This window comes from Bos taurus, chromosome 6, assembly GCF_002263795.3.
Source record: "Bos taurus isolate L1 Dominette 01449 registration number 42190680 breed Hereford chromosome 6, ARS-UCD2.0, whole genome shotgun sequence".
Taxonomy (NCBI): domain Eukaryota; kingdom Metazoa; phylum Chordata; class Mammalia; order Artiodactyla; family Bovidae; genus Bos; species Bos taurus.
This window is the reverse complement of record NC_037333.1, coordinates 59,000,202-59,023,243: the sequence shown is the minus strand read 5'-3', so window position 1 is coordinate 59,023,243 and position 23,042 is coordinate 59,000,202. Positions and strand designations below refer to the sequence as shown.

The 23,042-nt window shown below is 39.1% G+C and overlaps 1 protein-coding gene across 5 annotated transcripts in view; it reads left to right on the top strand.

Annotated features, from left to right (window-relative positions):
- Positions 1 to 3,214: 3,214 nt before the first annotated feature.
- PDS5A (PDS5 cohesin associated factor A) overlaps positions 3,215 to 23,042 on the top strand; it is a 134,295-nt gene continuing 114,467 nt past the window's right edge. For 3 of the 5 annotated variants that reach the window (XM_024993544.2, XM_059887860.1, XM_059887862.1), the window contains exons 1-2: positions 3,215 to 3,629; positions 4,486 to 4,663. In XM_024993544.2, coding sequence (XP_024849312.1) covers positions 4,526 to 4,663 — 138 coding nt within the window. In that variant the 5' untranslated portion in view covers positions 3,215 to 3,629; positions 4,486 to 4,525. Of the gene's footprint in view, positions 3,630 to 3,750; positions 3,839 to 4,485; positions 4,664 to 23,042 lie in introns of those variants that run through there. The other 2 variants (XM_024993545.2, XM_059887861.1) reach the window with 1 other exon arrangement.

The following is a 23,042-nucleotide window of genomic DNA, read 5'->3' as shown; positions in this document are numbered from 1 at the left end:
CTGACTCCATGGACGTGAGTCTGGGTGAACTCCGGGAGTTGGTGATGGACAGGGAGGCCTGGCGTGCTGAGATTCATGGGGTCGCAAAGAGTTGGACACGACTGAGCGATTGAACTGAACTGAACTGAACTGAACTGATGCAGAGTACATCATGAGAAACGCTGGGCTGGAAGAAGCACAAGCTGGAATCAAGATTGTCGGGACAAATAGCAATAACCTCAGGTATGCAGATGACACCACCCTTATGGCAGAAAGTGGAGAGAAATTAAAAAGCCTCTTGATGAAAGTGAAAGAGGAGAGTGAAAAAGTTGGCTTACAGCTCAACATTCAGAAAAATAAGATCATGGCATCTGGTCCCATCACTTCATGGGAAATAGATGGGGAAACAGTGGAAACAGTGTCAGACTTTATTTTGCTGCTGCTGCTGCTAAGTCGCTTCAGTCGTGTCTGACTCTGTGCGACCCCATAGACGGAAGCCCACCAGGCTCCCCCGCCCCTGGGATTCTCCAAGCAAGAACACTGGAGTGGGTTGCCATTTCCTTCTCCAATGCATGAAAGTGAAAAGTGAAAAGGAAGTCGCTCAGTCGTGTCCGACTCTTAGCGACCCCATGGATTATAGCCTACCAGGCTCCTCCATCCATGGGATTTTCCAGGCAAGAGTACCGGAGTGGGGTGCCATTGCCTTCTTTATTTTGAGGGGCTCCAAAATCACTGCAGATGGTGATTGCAGCCATGAAATTAAAAGACGCTTACTCCTTGGAAGGAAAGTTATGACCAACCTAGACAGCATATTCAAAAGCAGAGACATTACTTTGCCAACAAAGGTCCGTCTAGTCAAGGCTGTGGTTTTTCCAGTAGTCATGTATGGATGTGAGAGTTGGACTGTGAAGAAAGCTGAGCACTGAAGAACTGATGCTTTTGAACTGTGGTGTTGGAGAAGACTCTTGAGAGTCCCTTGAACAGCAAGGAGATTCAACTGGTCCATCCTAAAGGAGATCAGTCCTGGGTGTTCATTGGAAAGACTGGTGCTGAAACTGAAACTTCAGTACTTTGGCCACCTCATGCGAAGAGTTGACCCATTGGGAAAGACCCTGATGCTGGGAGGGATTGGGGAGAGGAGGAGAAGGGGACGACAGAGGATGAAATGGTTGGATGGCATCACTGATTCAATGGACATGAGTTTGGGTAAACTCCGGGAGTTGGTGATGGACAGGGAGGCCTGGCATGCTGCGATTCATGGGGTCGCAAAGAGTCAGACACGACTGAGCAACTGAACTGAACTAGTTACTGAACTGAACCAGTTACTATTCTAGGCACTTTACAAATGTTAATTTATTTATCCTTCACAATGACCCTCTAAAATAAAAACGATTATCCCTATTTTACGGATGAGGAAAATCAGGCACAGAAAGATTAAGTAATTTGTCCAAGATTGCCTAGATCATAGAACATGAATCATATCACTTCTCTTTTTAAAGCACTTCCTTCTCGGAGTATGTGCCGAAGTCTTTTCAAAGGCAGGCCTAAAATGTTGTATGTGGCCTGCATCCCCCCTCTTCTATACTTTATTTTTCCATAACTATTTATTTTTTTGTCTATCTCTCCACCAATAAATTAAGCTCTACCACAACAGGCAGGGATCTTTGTTCTCTTTCCCACTACAGATTTTATTCTCAGTGCTCAAAACAATACCTTGTATAGTAGGCCCTCTTCACATAATTGTTCACAAATAAATGTATCACTTCTCATTTACTGTAAGTGGAAATGTTTTTAAAAAGGAAATAAAAACAGAAATTTCAGAATTCCTGCAATTTAGAATTTATAAGTTCAACCTATTTATGTGTTACGATCTTTAGGGTTTACTATCTTTTGAGTGTTAATAAAATCAAACAGTAGTAACAATGTAGGTAATTAAAATTACAACTTTATGGATATACAAAACTCAATTTAGTAATGGGTAAATTACTAATGGCAAGAATGAAAATAAAAATCACTCTTTATTTAAATGTGACAGATTTTTAAAAATCATATGTGAGAGAGCCTAAAAACAGTGTAGGTTTTGGTCAGTTTAAGAGTTTGGATGAAGCTTTCTTAATGGATTCTGCCCTAAATGTCTAAACAAAGCACTGACTTTTGGGCATAATTCTAGCAAATCAGCAACTGTGGTGTGTTAGATTCTGAGATAATTGCTTCCTTGTATATTACTTGAAAAGCAATTCAGTGAGGGCAGCACCTTTAATATTTTTAAGATCAAACAAAGAATGTGGAAAAGACCAATTAATATCCATCAAGAATAATTTAAATAATCCAGTATCATTTTAAACTACAGCATTGATCAGTTTCAAGAGCTGCAGACTATTTCAAATTATTTTCTCTTTTTAACTTCATCTTTGGAAATTTATATGTGCTCCCAAAGTTCATTTGCTTCAGTTTTTTATTTTAAACTGTTCAAACACCACTGCATTGGGTTTTCCTTTGGATGAAAGAAAAAGCTATCTTTTGGTATATTAAAAAATTTTTTTTAAATTAGTTACTCCATATTCATAAGACTTAGTTATCCAGTTTGTAAACAGGCTTATTTCTGAATTCCAGTCTCAGAAATCCTCATTTTCTAGGTTTGGGAGTGCAGTCCAGGAAATTTCGTCTATTCTTTGAGAACTACTCGACTCAGTGCAATTTACATATTTTGCAGTTTTCAAAATATTAATTTTAGACATGTAAAGAGGAGAGGGCAAACTCTGATGGCTGTCAAAAGAAACAATAATGAGCAGCACACGTTGTGCCATGTTGCAAAACTTTTCCTCAGGTTGCAGATCTGTCCCTAGGGAGGAAATCAGTTTATTATCACCGAGTAATTAACCATTTTTCAACCATTTCCATCCACGTCGTTCAGGATGAATCCCAAAAGTCATGAACTCATCTCCGCGGCAAACGGTAATAAACTCCGTTCATCCAACTTGGCCCCAAAAGGCCGTGGGCGCCCGGTCGCTTCCCGCCAGCCAGGCTCCTCCTCTGCTCGCCGTTTGGGTCCGGTCCTCCCGAAGGCGCTCGGTGCGGCAGGTCTTGGCGCCAACCGGGTGGCGGCGCTGTTTGCCCCGCGCGCCGCCGCTTGAGGCCCGAGGGAGGCGGAGGCAAGGCCGGCGGAGGAAGGGGCGGGAGTGAGGCGCGCTCCCTGCTCTCGCGTGCTCTCGCACCGCTCGCGTGACCCGTCGGTGTGTGCGAGAGGCGCCGGCTGCCGGGAGCACGGACGGCCGCGCGCGCGCCGCTGCTAGGGGCGTCCGGGTCCGGGTCGGAGGACCCGGCCGGCGCGAGGTGCTGGCGGGCGGGCAGCCGGGGTCCGGGGCGGACACACGCGCACACGCTCCCGGAGGAGCCTTCTCCGAGGCTGCTCTTCCTCTGGCAGACGGAGAGCGGCAGTGTCTCCCCGCCCAGCTCTCACTCGCCCCGCGTCTCCCCCCGCGGCGACTGCTCCTCCTCGGCACCGCCAGCCCCAGCGCCGCTCCGGGGCGGGCGGCGGCGGCGGCGGGACCCGCGGAGCCGCTTTGTGTGCAGCCCGGAGAGGGGCGGCGGCGCAACCACCTGACAGAGGCCCGGGCGCTCGATGCACCTTCCGCCCGCATGAGGAGGAGGTAAAGGCGGCGGCGGCTCGGCTCCCGCCCTCGGCTGGGGAGGGAGGGGACGGAAGGGGAGACCGGAGAGGGGGGGCGCAGGACTGAGGCCCGGCGGGGCTGCCTGGAGGTGCTGATAAGGCCTCGGCGGCACCGGACTGCGCCGAGTGGCCGGGGGCGAGAGAATCCTCCGGGGTCCCTGAGCCGAAGTTGAAGGAACAAAATGTGAAGTGCGGAGCCGCGTCAGCCGCTTCCTGGCTTGGGGTTCGGGGTGGAGGGCAGCTTGTTTTCCCCTCCCGCGGGGGTGAGGGACCGAGACACGGGAGGGGCGGGAGTGTGGCGAGGACACCCAGGGTCCCGAAGCTTTGCCCGGCAAGGGCGTAGGTTCCCAGGAGCCGCCGTTGCGTGTAGGTCCCGTTGGGTCCCTAGTTTTGCGGCCTAAGCCGAGCCCTATAGGCCTCGCGTCTCCTTTCCCAGAGGGGACCGGCCGGGTGGGGATTCAAGGCTTCTCTCTGACCGAGCCGGGGCCTTAGGGGCCTCGCTGGGCTCTCAAAGCCTCCAAACTTCGGACCTCGGTGATTGGGGGTGGGATTTCATTGTGAAAGGAGGAATGGGAAACTCCTGGCTCTGCTCGGCGCTTCCCGCGGCCGCCGGTGCCGGGGAGCCCGGAGGGCCCCGGGTTGGCGGGGCCCGCGTGGGTGGGGGCGGCAAGGCGGCCACCAGGGTCTAAGCCCCGGGAACGAGCGGGTAGGGGGGCAGCCGCCGAGCCCCCGGCCTCCCTGGAGAAAGGATCCTTTGCAGATTAGGATTTTTGAAATGAAAAAAGAGGTTACAAAGTCGCCCCTTTCCCGCTGAACTTTTGTTTTCTGACCGATAGAGGCCGGTAGAGGACTGTGAAAGAAAAGTTGTCCCCCAGGATGGACTTCACCGCGCAGCCCAAGCCTGCCACTGCCCTCTGTGGCGTCGTGAGTGCCGACGGGAAGATCGCTTACCCTCCGGGGGTAAAGGAGATCACCGACAAGATCACCACGGACGAAATGATCAAACGACTGAAGGTAAGTTTCTCTGGACAGAATGTTCACACTTCAGACGTTTGTGGTCGGAGGTGCTCTGTCTTGGGGTATTACTGCTCTGCTGGGTCTGGCCTTAAGTTTCACCTACCAGGGTTTTGTTTTGTTTTGTTTTTAAGATATTTTACGTCTTTTCTTTTACGTCCTCTGAAAGGTATTGTTCTGTCTTGGCTGTATCTTTGAATAGTATCTCTGTTAAGGACATAATCATTATGGGAAATTAAAAGGGTTATGTATGTGATATTTTTTAATTTTACTGTTTTTTTCTCTAAGTATAAAAACTCGAGTATTTTTTAAGTTTTTTTGTCTAGAATATTTTTGAGAATACTATTCAAAGTAGCTTGCAGCTTTAAAGGTAGGCAATAATTTGCCTAGGAAGGTTTTCATCAGCTTCTAGGAGACTGATATAAGTGCAAAATGCATTTTAAAAATTATCACAATTTTCTAATATCCAAAAACTTAAATATGTAAGTAGTATGATTAAACTTTAACAGAAAGTACTAACTTTTCAAAAAGGCTTGAAGTAGAGTGATGGCTTATTTCCACATGTTCAAAGGGGTTTTAGGGACAGTGATTATGGCTTATTTTATAAGGCGTCAGCTTATTTTTAAACATGGTGGTCCTAACGTGAAGGTTGTAAGTTTCAACCTTTAGGTAAGTTAATTTTTTGTTTTCTGTTGCATGCTTATAGATTGTGGCCACAGCCTTACAGAGTAAGTGTTACTCTTATTAAGGGATCAGCTTGATGCAGTAATTCTCAACCATGGCATCTTTGACCCCTAAGGAACATTTGGCAGTGCTGAAGACATTTTTTTTTGGTCACCGTTGGGGGCTGGATTGAAATAGGAGAAGACTGGAGACGGGGAGTCCAGCTAGGAGACTGTTAAACTGTAGTCTAGGTCAAAGATGTTGAAATCATGAAGTGGGGCTATGATAGTGGGAATAGAGAGATAGGGAACAATCCAAGAGACATTTCAGAGTTCTACTGATCAGTTGGGAGTGTGTGGAAGGTGAGGAAAGCAACAATATTGGCACCTTGCCAGTCTTCCCCTTGGGCAACTTGTTGAAATGTATTTTAGAAAATAATCTTGCCCCTTTGCTGTTAGAACTTAGTATAGTGCCTGGTAAATGTTTACAGTGTTGTGAGTGATTAATATTTAAAAGTGTTCCTGTAGTTCGTTTTCAAAAATCTAGTTGGATCCTACAATTTGCTGCCCATTTGAAAAGAATAGGACACAATACCTTATATCAAAATAAATCTTGATACTAAAGATTGTATATGAAGTGGGGGTGCTTAATTGATGCTTCTTAAGGTTGTACTATTATTGTTTTAAATTTTTGAGATGCTGAAATATGAATTATGAAATACAGATTAAGTAAAATCGTAGATCTTTCTATTATTTTCATATTAAGAATATGGAAACCTTGAATTCTGGTGATGGATAATCTGGTTTTTAAAAAGTTATGATTGTATATACATCTTCTGTTTGAAAGTAGATTAAATGTCAGAAGTATTTTTTAACTAAATTGACAGTCTAGAATGAGCATATGGTTAGAATATTCATTTGTTATCAGGTCTTTTGGAAGTTAAATTTGATATACATATTAATCAATTTGAATGTCCTATTGCTAAAATGCTGTTTTTTCAAGAATTCTTATAATTTTGTCTTCCTCCTGCCTTTGTAAGGCGATTTTGACTTTGTACTTTTTAGGAAGGAGCTATGCTCACCACTGTACCACCAATGCACGCTGTACTTTTTAGGGATCCATGTTTAGTAAAAGTATTACTGTCTTACTAGTATAGATTTTAAATAATATCTAACTATATTTTTGATAATTTTTGTGTTATTTGTGGGTAACTTGTATAAATTCAGTAGTTTATTATAGCAACAGTGTTAAATATTGTGAGGAAGAGGGCTTAAAGTCTAGTAAAACCCTGGTCAGTAGAATTCAGAGGTGTTTAGTCCATTTTCTTCATTTTTTGAGAATGGAACAAGCATTTAACATTTAGAAGGATTCTAAAAGAAATTCCAGAACTCCTTTTATTTCACAAATAATAAAAGTTAGACCCAAAGTGGCCAAATAACATTTACCAAGATCAGTCATGGGACTGGTTAGTGGCAGAGCCAGGGCAATAGCATCATGTAACTTTTTATTCTTACGGCTGCTTTCTTGTAAGGAATCTAAAGGAAGTTGATCAAGGAAGCTGTGATTTTTATCATGCAGTGGAAAACAGTAAAATGAAAAGGGGAAGGGAATCATTGAGAGTTAACTTGGTCTTTTGCCGGGAAATATGGGACAGCATTTTGTGTTCTTAACATTAGAGAGAAACTATTGTGATGCTTTCAAGGTTTCTTGAAAGTAATTCTTAGAGTATGTCTTTGAAAAAGCTAAGACATACTTTTGTATTTTATAAGTTTTCATGTCTATTTTCAAGGAACTACTCTTGTTTTTACATCTATTACACTACCATTCTGTCAATTCCTTAAACATGCCATGTTCATTTCTGCCTAGACAGATTTTAAATTATGTAACCCATATACGTACTCTTCCTCCCATTTCATTAAGGGAAATCTCTTAGATTTCCTGTTATATGCTCTTTTAATCCCTTCATGTCACTTGTTACAGATGTGATATTACATTTATGCTTGTGTTTATTTGGTTTGTGTCCTCAGCTTCTCTGTAAGCTTCATGAATACCACATCTGTTTGTTTACTTGTGTATCCTCCCAGTGCTTAGTTTGTATGTGTGTGTGCTCAGTCATGTCCAGCTCTTGGCGATGCCATGAATGTAACCTATCAGGCTCCTCTGGCCATGGAATTTCCCAGGCAGAAATACTGGAGTGGGTAGCCATTTCCTACTCCAGGGTATCTTCCTGACCCAGGGATTGAACCTGCATCCCCTGTGTGTCCTCTATGGCAGGTGGATTTTTTACCACTGCACCACCTGGGAACCCTACAGTTAGGTGCTCAACATATATTTGTTGAATGAATGAATAAATAATATGTATTAATATTGGTTTAGAGAAGTATTCTTATTTTTGAAAATGAAGGATGACTTGAAAATATTTTGAATTGCAACTAAGTACTTTATCTGAGATTGCATACTAGAGATGATAAAGTAGATATTTATAATTTTAGAACTAGAAGGTAGCTTATAAGTTATTTGGTTTTGTTCAAATTTTCCAAATAAAGAAACTGATTCTGAGAGGTTGTGACCAACCCTAGTAACATAAAGCTGAAAACTGTCATTAATGATTTTGTTATTTAGATCAGTTATAGAAATATTAAAAGCCATATAAAAGTTACCTGTTTGAAAGGATAGCAGACATTTTTTAATACCAGTGTTACATTAAGCGTCAAGATATGTAGTTCACAAATATCCTTCCTCCTGTTTAAGTAAGGATTCTGAAACGAATGTAGGAGTCCTGTCTTATAAGTTTTGTAACACATTCAAGATACACCTATAAACAGTATTGTACAAATTCCATTAAGTGCTTCTGCCCATGGGCTGTTATACAGTCTATCTCGGGTCACGTATTACAAGGCTATATGCTACATATTATTTTTTCTTCTGTTCCTGCTATTTTCTGAGTGGGAGGCCCTAAAAGCCTTGGTTTTTAAAGGAAGGTAGGTATTAGGATGAAGTTTGTTACTTATATCCATTTCTATTACCTGCTTTCAGAGTTCAGTGCCCCAGACAGGTCTCTAGCTACAACTCCATACCCCAAATACTTACTACCTTGATGCTAAGAATTAGGAAAGATTAAATAATAGAGTTTTATTATTCTGAAAATGTCCCCCATTTTTCTCCCACTAGGTGTTACTTCCGTGTTTTCTTTGTATTTTTCTATAATCTTTCTCTTTGTGTCTGTCATTCTCCCTCTTCCCCATGCTCTCACTTCTGCTTTCTGTAGTCTGGCCTGTGGGATACTTTAATATGAGTTAAGATATGGTAGGCTTGATTTAGGTGGAACACTCCCTTTTCTCATAAGAACCTAGGTTGGAAGAGGGGAAGAATAGATGGCAGGAAGACCATGAATTCTTTCCTTTTCCTTCACCTCAGGTGGACCTCAGAAATACTTGATTGGGTTATAATCATTTTCACTTGCATAAGTGATTTTTTAATTATTCCTACTTGCCACGTGGTATGCTAATTTTATAGGTAGTGTATAATTTCAAGTCTGGATTTCGTCTGTATATTTTATTTTAATAAATGTATTGCAGAAGATTGTGCTAAGAAAATAAGAAATGGAGAGGCAAGATTTCTTAAAATGAAGTCCTAATATCTGGCCAGTATACATTTGTGAAGTAATGCTTCATGCAGTACAGCTTTTATTTTAAATTTCCATTTGCATAGAGGAACTGTTCTAGTTATCAGCTGGTGTGTAACAAGCTACCCCTAAACCTAATAGTTTAAAACAGGAACTTGTAAAAACCTTATTGTGGTAAATAAAATACATATAAAATTTGCTATTTTAATCATCTTTAAGTGTATAGTTCAGTGCCATAGTTCCAAAGTGCAGTGCAGAGTTCCAAAGAATAGCAAGGAGAGATGAGAAAGCCTTCCTCAGCGATCAATACAAAGAAATAGAGGAAAACAATAGAATGGAAAAGACTAGAGATCTCTTCAAGAAAATTAGAGATACCAAGGGAACATTTCATGCAAAGATGGGCACAATAAAGGACAAAAATGTTATGGACCTAATAGAAGCAGAAGATATTAAGAAGAGGTGGCAAGAATACACAGAAGAACTATACAAAAAAGATCTTCATGTCCCAGATAAGATGATGGTGTGATTGCCACCTAAAGCCAGACATCCTGCAGTGCTAAGTCAAGTGGGCCTTAGGAAGCATCACTACGAGCAAAGCTAGTGGAGGTAATGGATTTCAGTTGAGCTATTTCAAATCCTAAAAGATGATGCTGTGAAAATGCTGCACTCAATATGCCAACAAATTTGGAAAACTCAGCAGTGACCACGGGACTGGAAAAGGCCAGTTTTCATTCCAATCTCAAAGAAAGGCAATGCCAAAGAATGTTCAAACTGCTGCACAATTGCACTCATCTCACATGCTAGCAAAGTAATGCTCAGAATTCTCCAAGCAAGGCTTCAATAGTACGTGAACCGTGAACTTGCAGATATTCAAGCTGGATTTAGAAAAGGGAGAGGAAGCAGAGATCAAATTGCCAACATCCACTGGATCATCAAAAAAGAAAGAGAGTTCCAGAAAAACATCTGCTTTATTGACTACACCAAAGCCTTTGACTGTGTGGATCACAATAAAATGTAGAAAATTCTTCAAGAGATGGGAATACCAGACCGTCTCACCTGCCTCCTGAGAAAACTGTATGCAGATCAAGAAGCAACAGTTAGAACCAGACGTGGAACAACTGATTGGTTCCAAATCATGAAAGGAGTATGTCAAGGCTATGTATTGTCACCCTGCTTATTTAACTTATATGCAGAGTACATCATGTGAAATGATGGGCTGGATGAGGCAGAAGCTAGAATCAAGATTGCTGGGAGAAATATCAATAACCTCAGATATGCAGATGACACCACCTTTATGGCAGAAAGCAAAGAGGAACTAAAGACCCTCTTGATGAAAGTGAAAGAGGAGAGTGAAAAAGTTGGCTTAAAACTCAACATTCAAACAACGAAGATCATGGCATCTGGTCCCATTGCTTCATGGCAAATAGATGGGGAAACAATGGAAACAGAAACTTTATTTTGGGGGGCTCCAGAATCACTGCAGATGATGACTGCAGCCATGAAATTAGAAGACAGTTGCTCCTTGGAAGAAAAGCTATGAACAATCTAGACAGCATATTTAAAAGCAGAGACATTACTTTGCCGACAAAGGTCCATCTAGTCAAAGCTATGGTCTTTCCAGTGGTCATGTATGGATGTGAGAGTTGGATAATAAAGAAAGCTGAGCGCCAAAGAATTGATGCTTTTGAACTGTGGTGTTGGAGAAGACTCTTGAGAGTCCCTTGGACTGCAAGGAGATCCAACCAGTCCATCCTAAAGGAAATCAGTCCTGAATATTCATTGGAAGGACTGAAGCTGAAGCTCCAATACTTTGGCCACCTGATGCGAAGAACTGACTCATTGGAAAAGACTGATGCTGGGAAGAATTGAAGGCAAAAAGAGAAGGGCATTGCAGAGAATGAGGTGTTTGGATGGCATCACTGACTTGATGGACATGAGTTTGAACAAGCTCCAGGAGTTGGTAAAGGACAGGGAAGCCTTGCATGCTGCAGTCCATGGGACTACAAAGAGTCGGACTCAACTGAGTGACTGAACTGAGCTCAGTGCCATAAGTACATTCACATTGTTGTGCAGCCTCGTCACCATCCATTCAAAACTTTTCATCATCCTTTCCTGAACTCTGAACCCATTAAACTAGAACGCTATTTCCCACTTCCCCCAGCCCAGGCGACCACTTTCTACTTCCTGTCTTTATGAATTTGACTACTCTAGGAGCCTTGTATCAGTTCAGTTGCTCAGTTGTGTCCAACTCTTTGCGACCCCACGGACTGCAGCATGCCAGGCTGCATCACCAACTCCCGGAGTTTACTCAGACTCACGTCCATTGAGTCGGTGATGCCATCCAACCATCTCATCCTCTGTTGTATAAATGGGATCATATTGCTGCTTTTGTGACTGGCTTATTCACTTGGCATAATGTCTTCAGGTTTATCTGTTCTTGCAGTATGTGTCAGAATTCACATATATAACACCTTTTGTTTATCCTTTCATTCTTTGATGGACACTTGGGTGGCTTCCACCTTTTACCTACAGTCAGCAACTTTTCTTCCTATCTCACAGTTTTGTGGATCAGAAATTTGGGCCAGACTTGGCTTTCTGCTCCACATTATGTACGAGGGTCCCTCAGTGGTATTCAGCTGGTGATTAGACTGGTCTAATGTGTACACACTGGCTTCTCTCAAACACTTGGTGCCATGGTAGGAACAGCTGAAAGGCTGGACTCAACTGGGCCCTTCTTCCTGGGTATTATGTAGTGTTAAGGCTTCTCCACATGGTCTCTCCAGCAGGGTAGTTGAGCTCAGTTTTCCAAGACACTCCGGAGGAATTTGTCAGCACTTTTAAAAGACTTTATTCAGAATTGGCCTTGACGTTTCTACCTTACTCTACTGTTTAACGTATTCATAGCCCAGCTCGCATTCAAGGGGAGAAAAATTGACCTAACTTCTCAATGGAAGAAGTAGAAAAGAATTTGTAACTGTCTTTAATCTACCATAGGAGCTCTCACAACAAATCAAAGGATACTACACTTTGTAGTTACATTCATGCATTTGAAAAACATTTAATCTCAAAAAGCAACAGTTTATACTTTCAGCGAATTTGCTGGATCTGTAAAATGTATTTTACTAAATTGCTGTAACAAGTTACTGTAAGAAAAAAGTTGTAGGAATTCTTTATATGCTAGTTCGGGAAAAATTATGAAGGAGGCTCATGATTTGATCCTAGAACTTGTTTATTATATTACTTGAATTCTTACTAGAAAGTACTACTGGTCAATCATAATGATGATCCCTCCTTCTCTCTTTTTTTTTTTTTTTTTTTTAACCCATTTTAATATCTTCTTTTGAGACATTTTATCCCTCTAAAAATTTTGGAAACATTGCACCTTAAACACTCATATCCCTTCACTTAGATTCACTAGTTGTTAACATTTTGTCACTTTTGCTTTCATGCACACACACACAAACACACGTGGAGGGAGATAGGTGTAACACACTATTTTGTTGGAAAGTTACTTGCATACATCTTGAGATTCCACCTCTGAATGGGTCAGCAGTCTTAGTATAAGCTAATGTCTTAGTCTAAAGACATTCTCTTACTTTATAACAATGATCATTATCATACTCTAGGAATTTAACATCGACATAATGATATCTGTTATACTGTCCATAATAAAATTCTCTCAATTGCCCTAAAACTTATTATTTCAAAATTGAATTTTTCATATCTTTTTTCTTTGTTGTTAAAGTCTAATGGTATATGATATCTATCTTCCTTGTGAAATTGTACCTTTTATTATTAAAAATATTCATCTTTGTTTCATTTAAAATAAATAAAATTTTTTTAAACGGAAAAAAATTGAATTTTTCTTCCTCTGTCCAATTTCCAATATAGGATCCCATGCATTTATCATGTCTCTTTTGTCTCCTTTAATCTAGAAAGGCCTCTCATTTTTGGGGGGAGTGTTGTTCATGACATTTTTTGAAGCATTTGTCCTACAAGAGTTAGTAATCTGTTTTTTCTCATTTCCTTATGCTTAGATTCAAGTTGAACCTTTTTTGCAAGTGTACTATGCAATCAGTGGTATATAGTTACCTTTGCATCATATCAGGAGGCATGTAATGCCAAATTTTGTTATATTGACTATGCTAAGTTTGATCACTTGGGTACAGTTGGCCAGCTCTGCATTGTAAACGTACTTCTCCCGACCATTCTTAACTTTTTTTAAAAACAGTGAACTTTTATTTATTTTATTTTTGGCTGCACTGGGTCTTCGTTGCTGCATGCGGGCTTTCTCTAGTTGTCGTAGGTGGGAGCTGCTCTCTAGTTGCAGTGTGCAGGCTAGGGCACTTGGACATCAGTAGTTCTGGTCAGTGGGCTTAGTTGCTCTGAAGCATATGGAATCTTCCCTGACCAGGGATCAAACCTGTGTCTCCTGCATTGGATGGCAGATTCTTAACTACTGGACCACCAGGGAAGTCCTTACTCAACTGTTTTAGCACCCACTTTGATGGTTATAAAATATTGCCCTTTTTGATTCTATCATTCCTTTCACCTGTATTAGCTGGCATTCTTCTGTAGAGAAGACCCTGCCCCTGTTTAAAAAACAAAATCACTCATAGATTCTTTGTTCAGTGCCTTATAGTCCATTTTATTCCTTTTGAGAGTCAGATTGTCCCAGATGAGCATCCTTGCTTTCCTGTCTTTTCAAACATCTGGTGTCTTTTTGACATGTCTTTCTATGAGTCTTTGAGCACTTCTTTGATTTCTGGTACAAGATGTTCACCTTGTGCTTCCCTTCCCCAGATTTGGATAGATTTTTTCCGAAGAACCTTATTTCCATTTTAGTGGAGAGTGGTGTTTATAAACCAAGGCCTTGGAATGGCCATTGTGTTCACATTATTGTTAGATATGTAATTTCTTCAGGTCTTTCAGTATGTACAGCTAGGGCATATATATACTTTAAATCATGAGTTCATTGGCCACTTTCAGTTGAAATCCAGTATCGGAACGTTTTCTAAACTTCCTCCATCAGCCTTCTCTTACACTATAAATCCTAATTTCTCTTAACTCTGGTAAATTTATTTATACTACTCTACTATAAGGTGCTACTATAAACACAAAAAAATTCAGAACTACTATTTCAGTAACCCTTGCAAGGTTTCTTTGCAGTTCTTTCTGTCAAATTAAGATTGCATAGAGAACCATGCTCATTAGTTATTTGAATTGGAATTTTTTTGTCTGAATGGTTGTTAATCAGTTTTCTATACAATTGGTTTTCTGTTTGTATTCAATTATATGTGCACACACATTTGTTGACTCTTCATTTCTACTGATGAGTATAATCCTTGCTTGACTCTTTATTGGTAACAAAATTTACCATCTTAACCACTTCTAAGTGTTGACAGTACAGTAGTGTCAACTGTACACACATTGTCAATACAGTAGATCTCTGGAACATTTTCATCATGTAAGACTGAAACTATACCCACAGAACAAGTCCCCTTTCTTCTGTGATCCCTTTAGCCCATAGTAGCCACTATTCTACTTTTGGTCTCTAAGAGTTTGACTACTTTAGATACCTCACATATAAGTGTGGAATCATATTCTATTTGTCTTTTTGTGACTGGCTTATTTCACTTAGTATAAAGTCCTCAAGGTTTATCCATGTTGTAGCATATGACAGCATTTCCTTCTTTTTTAAGGCTAGTATTCCATTGTGTGTATCCACCACATTTCTTTATCCATTAATGGAAATGTAGAAAGATCCACCTTTCAGGTATCGTGAGCAGTGCTGCAGTTAACATGGATGTGCATGTATCTCTTTTGAGATCCTGTTTTCAGTTCTTTTGTGTATATATGTATTGCTGGGAATGCAGGATCATATGGTAATTTTATCTAAACATTTTCGGGGAACTCCCCTCCATACTGTTTTCGATAATGGCTGCTTCATTTTACATTTCACCTAGTAGTACACCAGAATTCCAGTTGCTCCATGTTAGTACTTGTCTTCTGTGGTTTTGATAGTGGCCATCCTAACAGATATGAGGTAATGTCTTACTGTGGTTTTGATTTGTATTTCCCCAACAATTGGTGATGTTGAGCATCTTTTCATGCTTATTGGCTGTTTGTGTATCTTTTTTAGAAAAATATATATTTAAGTCCTGTATGTATGTATGTATGAGTTGCTGAGTTGTGTCTGACTCTTTGCAGTCCCATGGACTGCAGCCTGTCAGGCTCCCCTGTCCATGGAATTCTCCAGGTGAGAATACTGGAGTGGGTTGCCATTCCCGTCTCCAATTAAGTTCTTTACCCATTTTTTTTCTTTATCCATTTTTTAATCAGGTTATTTGTTTTATTGTTTAGTTGTAGAAGTGTCTGTATTCAGTTTTAGAAATTACATTGTTCATTCTTTTTTTTTTTTTTTTTTAATTTTTACTTGGTTCAAGAGTCAGAACTATTGAAAAACTACTTCTCAGAAGTCTTCCATCCTTATTCCTTCCACTGCATTTCCACACACCTTCTCTCTGTAGATAATCATTTCCATTAGTTTCTGGTTGATCCTTTCTTTCTGTGTTACTTCTCTTCTTCTCAAAAGATAGACTACCATATATACTCTATTGTACTTTTGTTTTTACCCAATATATCTTAGCAATGACACCATATCTGGAAATCTTCTTTTATTCATTTTCATGATGCTATAGTATTCTATGTGTGTAGAGGTACCCTAGTTTTATTTAACTAATCTCTCAGTGTTGATTTTAGATTATTTGTAATATTTTCCTATTAAAAGTAATGCTAAAACAAATAACCTTGGTACACATTGTTTTGTACTTGTGCAAGTGTATCATCAGGGTAAATGCCTAGGAATGGGATTATTGAACCAAAGGGTACCTTTATGAGTGATTTTGTTACAGGTGGTTAAATTCCCCTTCATACTGGTTGTACCATTTTGTTCTTTTACCAGCAAGTATAAGTGCCCAAGCTCTCAGTAATGTATTGTCAAGTGATGCCTACTTTTAAATTAGTGAATTAACATGTTGCCCAGAAAAGCCATTTTATTGCCTCCTGGCAACAAAACAAATTCTTTTTAAGAATGATTATTTAAGTGCTACATTGAGGTTCAAAGGGATAAGAACCCTATTTAGATTTCATTAAAAACTCAAATGGAATTGAGTAGCTTTTTAAAAAGTTTATTTAAAGAATGAAGGTAGAGATGGAGACAAAATTTTAGTAACAGAGATGATGTTGAAATCAACAAGCCTCACTTAGATCTTCATTCAAGACCTTGAATTAAATAGACATTAAGGTGAATGCCTATTAAAAATCATACATGAAATAAATAACATTGATATGTAGAATGCCAGTACCATAATTTATTTTCCCAATATCAGATATCCATAGATGTCCAAGGCAAAAACTGATTTGTGCTCACAGTAGGCAACTAGGCTTAAAGCATTAAAATGAATTTTATTCTTGTTAGTTTCTATTTTCAGAGTTAATTATTTAAATACTACTTTGGCTGAGGTTGTTGGCATATGGAAGTATGTCCAGTTGAATTCCATGGTCAGAAAGATAAGTGGAGTTTATACATGATATAAAAGCCTAACAAGTTTTTATTTGCTCCAAGACAACAAATCAAGAAGTTTCTAGATAACGATTGAAATAGAAAGCTAAACACAAACATAAGGAAAGAGTTTACTAAATTTCTTTCCATTGCTATTGGCATTTGGTTTTTTACAGTAAGTACAGATCTTCCCAACTGGTACACTTCTATACAGTTACAGACATGCCTAAATACAGGGTCCTCAGCCTTTGGAGATTACAAATATTAGATCTTTTTTTGAATATTATGTGATATTTTAAAAGTTGGAAGCTACCATCTTATATGTGTGTGTGTTTGTGTTGTTTTTAATGTTATAAAATAATTTTTAAGATCAAACACGTAAAACTTCCACCAAAACTAGGACACTGTGATTAGTAGTGATAAACATCATGAGTCCATTAGGGGAAACCAGACTTATACTAGGAATAACACTGAAATAGATTTCCATTTATATGAAGGATATTTGAGCTTATCCTAAAACTTAACCATAAGTTAAATGCCAATTATGTGCTAGGATGGGTTCTGTTTCTTTGGATAAAAAGATACTCAGAATTTTAGGGGTAAGGAAAAGTTTCATGGAAAAGTTGACAGTGGAACTGGGATTTGAAGGCTTAGACTTTGGTAAGCAAATAGGTGGTGAAACGGTTCAAAGAAATGAATGGTAGGGACAAAGACTGAGAGGCAAGCTTGGTGTGTTTGAAGAAAATGAGAAGAATAGTTTTGATAGAGCTAAAGCATCCCAAAGAGAGTAGTTGGAAGGAAAAACTAGTGGAAGATACTGATGAAATTTGTAAAATCCTTAAATGCCAAAGAGAGGAATTTGATTTAAAAAAGAAAAATAGAGCTGAAGAGTGATGTGTCTACATTGTGATTTTGCATGATTAGCAAAGGTAAGGGCCAAAGAGTTTTTTAAGAACATGAATGCCACCCTTTCTTTGAGGCCAGTTTGTAGAGTTTTTTTATCCTCATGTCCAGACCAGATAGTATCTTTGGTTGAACAGTGTTGTTGTCCAGTTGCTCAGTCATGTCCAACTCTTTGCAACCCCATGGACTGCAGCATGCCAGACTTCCCTGTCCTTCACCATCTCCCAGAGTGTGCTCAAACTCACGTGCATTGAGTCAGTGATGCCATCCAACCATCTCGTCATCTGTCGTCCCCTTCTCCTCCTGCCTTTAATCTTTCCCATCATCAGGGTCTTTTCTAATGAGTTGGTTCCTTTGCATCAAGTGGCAAAGTATTGGAGCTTCAGTGTCAGTACTTCGAATGAATGTTCAGGATTGATTTCCTTTAGGATTGACTGGTTTGATCTTGCAGTTGAACAGTAATCGTTTCTAATTGATATTGTCTGAATAAATCTGTTGGTTGCTGACAGTTAGTAGAGTGGTTAGTAGAATTTTATATGCTAGCTCATTATAATATGAATTAGATTTTTATCACATATATTTAGTGCATTTTTTCCAAAATTTCCTAGAATTGCTGTGGTAGGAATTCAAGTAAACATCAATAGTAATTTGATGCCAAATTGTTTTAATATGTGAAAATTAAGTTCAGTGGCCATGTTTAATTTTCTGTAATTTCAGATGTTTGTTGAATTGAAGAGACTTCATGTAGCACTGTAAAATTAGTAAAGCCACCACATCTGCAGTTATTTCCTCCACTGAAGTCTTGAACCATTCAAGGTCATCAGTGAGGGTTTGGATTCAACTTTTCCCAAAGTCCTGTTAATGTTGATATTTTGACCTCTTCCCATAAATCACCAGTGTTCTTAAAAGCATGCAAGATGATTAATCCTTTCCAGAAGGTTTTCAGTCTGCTTTGCCCAGATCCATCAGAGAAATCACTGTAACCTACAAAATGTTAATATTAAGCTTTAAATAATAAACCTTAAAAGTCAGAATTACTCTTTGACTCATAGTCTGCAGAATGGATGTTAGCAGGCATAAAAACAAACAGCTGAGAAAAGAAGCTAAAGGCAAAGGAGAAAAGGAAAGATATACCCATTTGAATGCAGAGTTCCAAAGAATAGCAAGGAGAGATAAGAGTTGGAAGTACTTATAAATGTTACTAATGATAGTTTTACTTTTTCTAAAACAGGAGGCTCAGTAAACATTGACTCAGTGATCAATGCAAAGAAATAGAGGAAAACAATAGAATGGGAAAGACTAGAGATCTCTTCAAGAAAATTAGAGATACCAAGAGAACATTTCATGCAAAGATGGGCTCTATAAAGGACAGAAATGGTATGGACCTAACAGAAGCAAATCTGTATGCAGGTCAGGAAGCAACAGTTAGATCTGGACATGGAACAACAGACTGGTTCCAAATAGGAAAAGGAGTACGTCAAGGCTGTATATTGTCACCCTGCTTGTTTAACTTATATGCTCCTGTATCACTCCTATAGAGGCATCCACAACTTTAATTTTTTAAACCTGGGTTACTTTTTCATTAGTTAGTACCTGTTCGTGGCTAAGTAGTAGACTGCTGTATGAATATAACAATTTGTTTTTGTTGTTGTTGTTTTTGTTTGTTGTGCTGTGCTGGCAGCATGAAGGATTTTAGTTCCTAGAATAGGGACCAAACCCATGGTCCCCTGCAACAGAAGTGTGAAAACTTAACAATTGGACTGCTAGGGAAATCCCTATACCAGTTTGTTTTATACCATTCTCATATTGATGGAAAGAAACTTGTTTACATTTTAGGCTATTTGAATAAAAGTACTATAAATATTACTATATAAGTCTTCTCTTGTACATATCTTAGTTTATGTTGGGTAAATGCCTAGGAGTACAGTCATTGGGTCATAAGGTGAAAGTGTTAGTTGCCTAGTCATATCCAACTCTTTGTGATCCCATGGACTGTATCCTGCCAACCTCCTCTGTCCATGAATTTCTCCAGGCAAGAATACTGGAGAATGGAGTGGGTAGCCATTCCATGCTCCAAGGGGTTTTCCAACCCAGGAATCAAACCTGAGTTTCTTGTATTGCAGGCAGAGTCTTTACCATCTGAGCCGCTAAAGACCCAGGAGTCATAAAGTAGGTTATTTTTAATTTAGTTAGCAGCTACTAGTCTTTTCCCCAAAATAGTTGTTCTGTTTTATAATTCCACTGACAGTGTATGGTAATATTTTATTTTCAAAGAATTTCTCCATACTTTCCACATTGCTTAATTTATCCATATAAAGTTGATGTTTATAATATTTATTAACCATTTAATATATATCAGATGTATAGCTATATTCCCTGTTGCATTTCTCATATTGATTCTCTTTTTTTTAAAATTTAATCATCTAAGAAAGGATTTTTCTTATCTGTTAACTCTTCAAAATCTCAGTTTTGGCTCTGCTAATTTTTCTGTTACTTATTTGTTTTCTGCTCTTATTTCTTTCCTTCAGTGTAGTTTGGATTTTCTAATACAAGTTTCTCAGCCTTAGCACTGTGGACATTTTATACCAGATAGTTCTTTGTTTTGGAGGGATGTCTTGTGCACTGTTGGGTGTTTAGCAGCATCAGACAGATGTACTCACTAGATGACAGTGGTAGGCCCTTGCCAGATGTCTCCAGGGAGACAGAATCACCCTGGTTAGAAAACTGCTGTTCTGATAGAGGCTTTTTAAGCCTATACATTTCTTTCAAAACACTTTGAATTGTATCTCACTAATTTTGATATATTTTTATTACCATTCAGTTAGAAATATTTTCTCATTTTATGATTTTTTCCTTTGACCTGTGAATTATTTAGAAATGTGTGACTTAATTCCCAAATATTTGAAGTATACATATCTGATTATTAATTATTCCTAGTTTAATTTTATTTTGATCAGAAGGCATAATTTGTCTTTGGCTACACTGAGGTTTCATTGCTGTGGGTGGGCTTTCTGTAGTTGGAGGTACTTGCTAGTTGTAGGGCATGTGCTTCTCTTCGCGATGGTTTCTCTTGTTGTGGAGCACAGGCTCCAAGCACACCAGCTCAGTAGTTATGGTGCATGAGTTCAGTTGCCCCATGACATGTGGGGTCTTTGTTTACCAGGGATCAAACCTGTGTCCTCTGCATTGGCCGTGGGTTCTTAACCACTAGACCACCAGGGAAGTCCTAAGCTTCATTTTTAAAGGATATTACTTTTTGGATATAAAATTCTGAGTTTATAGCTTCAGTGCTTTAACGATGTAATCCCACTGCCTTGTGTTCTCTAGTGCTGCAGATGAGAAGTTGGTGGCAGTTTGTATTCTTGTTTCCTTGTATGTAATGTGGGCTTTTTTTCTGGCTGCTTTCGTGGTGTTTCTTTTTCTTTGATGTTCAGCAGTTTCACTGTGATGCCCTGAGGTTTGTGTTTACCTGATACTTGTCCTGCTTTGAAATCACTCAGTTTCCTAGATCTATACATTTATGTCTTTTAGCAAATTTGGGAGCGTTTTGGCCGTTTATATCGTTGGAGTTTTTTTTCTTCTACTCCCTTTTTTGTTTCTAGGATCTACTTACACATATGTTAAATATTTTTTATATAATGCCCTCAGATCACTGGCACTCTTTTTCAATAATTTCTCTCTGTGTTCTGCAAATTGGATCCCTCCTATTGTTTGTTCTTAAGTTTATGTGTTTTTCTTCTGTTATCTTCAATCATAGATACAGCCTGAAAAATGTAAAGTCATGGGGATTTGGGAGATAATGTATGTGATATTATCTGTGTGTTTCCTCTTTTTTAAAATATGTAATTTTTTACATGTTGTAAAGTTCATAAACCTTAAGTATAGCATATTATTAATTTTTACATATGTATACACACATAGCCATTATCCAGATCAAAATGGCACTATAGCAGGCGCCTTTCTATTCCCCTCCCCAGAGATAGACACCCTTCTGGTCTTTACCAGCGTACATCTTGCCATCAAACTTCATATAAAAGAAATCATGTAGTATGCACTCTTATGTCTGAGTTTTTTGCTAAATATTATGTCTGAGTTTCATCCATGTTGTTTTGGGTTGCAGCGGTTCATTTTCACTGTATGAGTATACTAGAATTTACTTACCCATACAATTATTGATAGATATTTGGGTTAATAACTTTTTGTTTTTATGAAGAAACATTCCTTTGAATAATGTACATGGTTTTTAGTAGTGGTAAGGACTCATTTGTCTTCAGTATATACCTGAGATTGGTGGATTTTCTTTAAAGAATCAGATAGTAAGAATTTTATGTTTTGTGGGTCAATAAAACTCTGTAAGTATTTGCACAAAACAACTTAAAAAATTTTTTTTGTTTATTTTTGGCTGTGCTGGGTCTTCATTGCTGCATGGGCTTTTCTCTAGTTCTGAGCAGGGGCTTCTCTCTAGTTACGGTGCAGCGCAGGCTTCTCACTGCAGTAGCTTCTCTTGTTGTGGGACACTGGCTCTGGGATGCATGGGTTTCTGTAGTTATGGCATGTGGGCTCCATAGTTGGTGGCTCCCGGGCTGTAGAGCACAGACTCAATAGTGGTGAACAGACTTGGTTCCACCGAGGCATGTGGAATCTCTGGATTGGGGATCCAATCCGTATCTCCTGCATTGAGAGGCAGATTCTTTACCTCTGAGTTCAAGGAAGCCCAGAACTTTATTTTTAAAAAACAAAATTGAAGACATAATAGTGATTCAGTACTTTTTTTGTAACACAGGTTTGCTGATAAGAAGAATGGAATTCTTTAAGGGAAGAGGTGTGGAGCTAACATTTTACTTAATTGGGCCTCAAAGTTAATGTTCCCTCTTACCAAAATGGATTTCAAGTGCTCACCTACTAATGCTGATCTGTAATGAAATGTGGTATACTTCATTTAAAAAATTTTTTTCACAGATAGCCACTCCTAAATATTGGTGTCAGCTTATGAACATATGATTTTAATTGAGCATATTGATTGCTTGGAAAGCATTTATTGAAGTATTTTATATTTTTCTCGTGATAATTGCCTTTCAGCTTTTCATTACATTTCATACTAATAGCTTTCAGTGGAAGAGTTAGGTGGAAGTTCCTCAACTGCAATTTAAAATGGACTTTGAAATGTGGAAATTACCTATGTGTGTGTGTGTTGAGGTCCTAAGAGTTCTGCTGGAATTGCAGTTTGAGCTTGGAAATGTAGATCTATGTTTTTGTTACAACTTTTGGTAGCACAGGAAAGAAAAGCTTGACATTTCTTATGATTCAGTAGTGGGTGTTCCTTGTTGAAATATGTAAGTTTTCACATATATGTACTTAACAGGCTTTTAGTTACAACTTGAAGTCATTGAGAAACAACCCCATACTTACAACCAAAGCTACTTTCTAAAGCCATTCAGTGTTTAAAAATACTAACAAATGCTATCAATTAAGTGGTGTTGAGTGCTGAAAGAAGCTGAAGACTAATCGAGTGACATTCACAGGACTAGCAAGAAAAACAAGAAAGGAGTCTCTTTTTCCTCTTCCTGCCTTCTTATCACTCTGCTTTCTATTGAAGATGCTGACGCAGTGAGCAGTGCATTTTC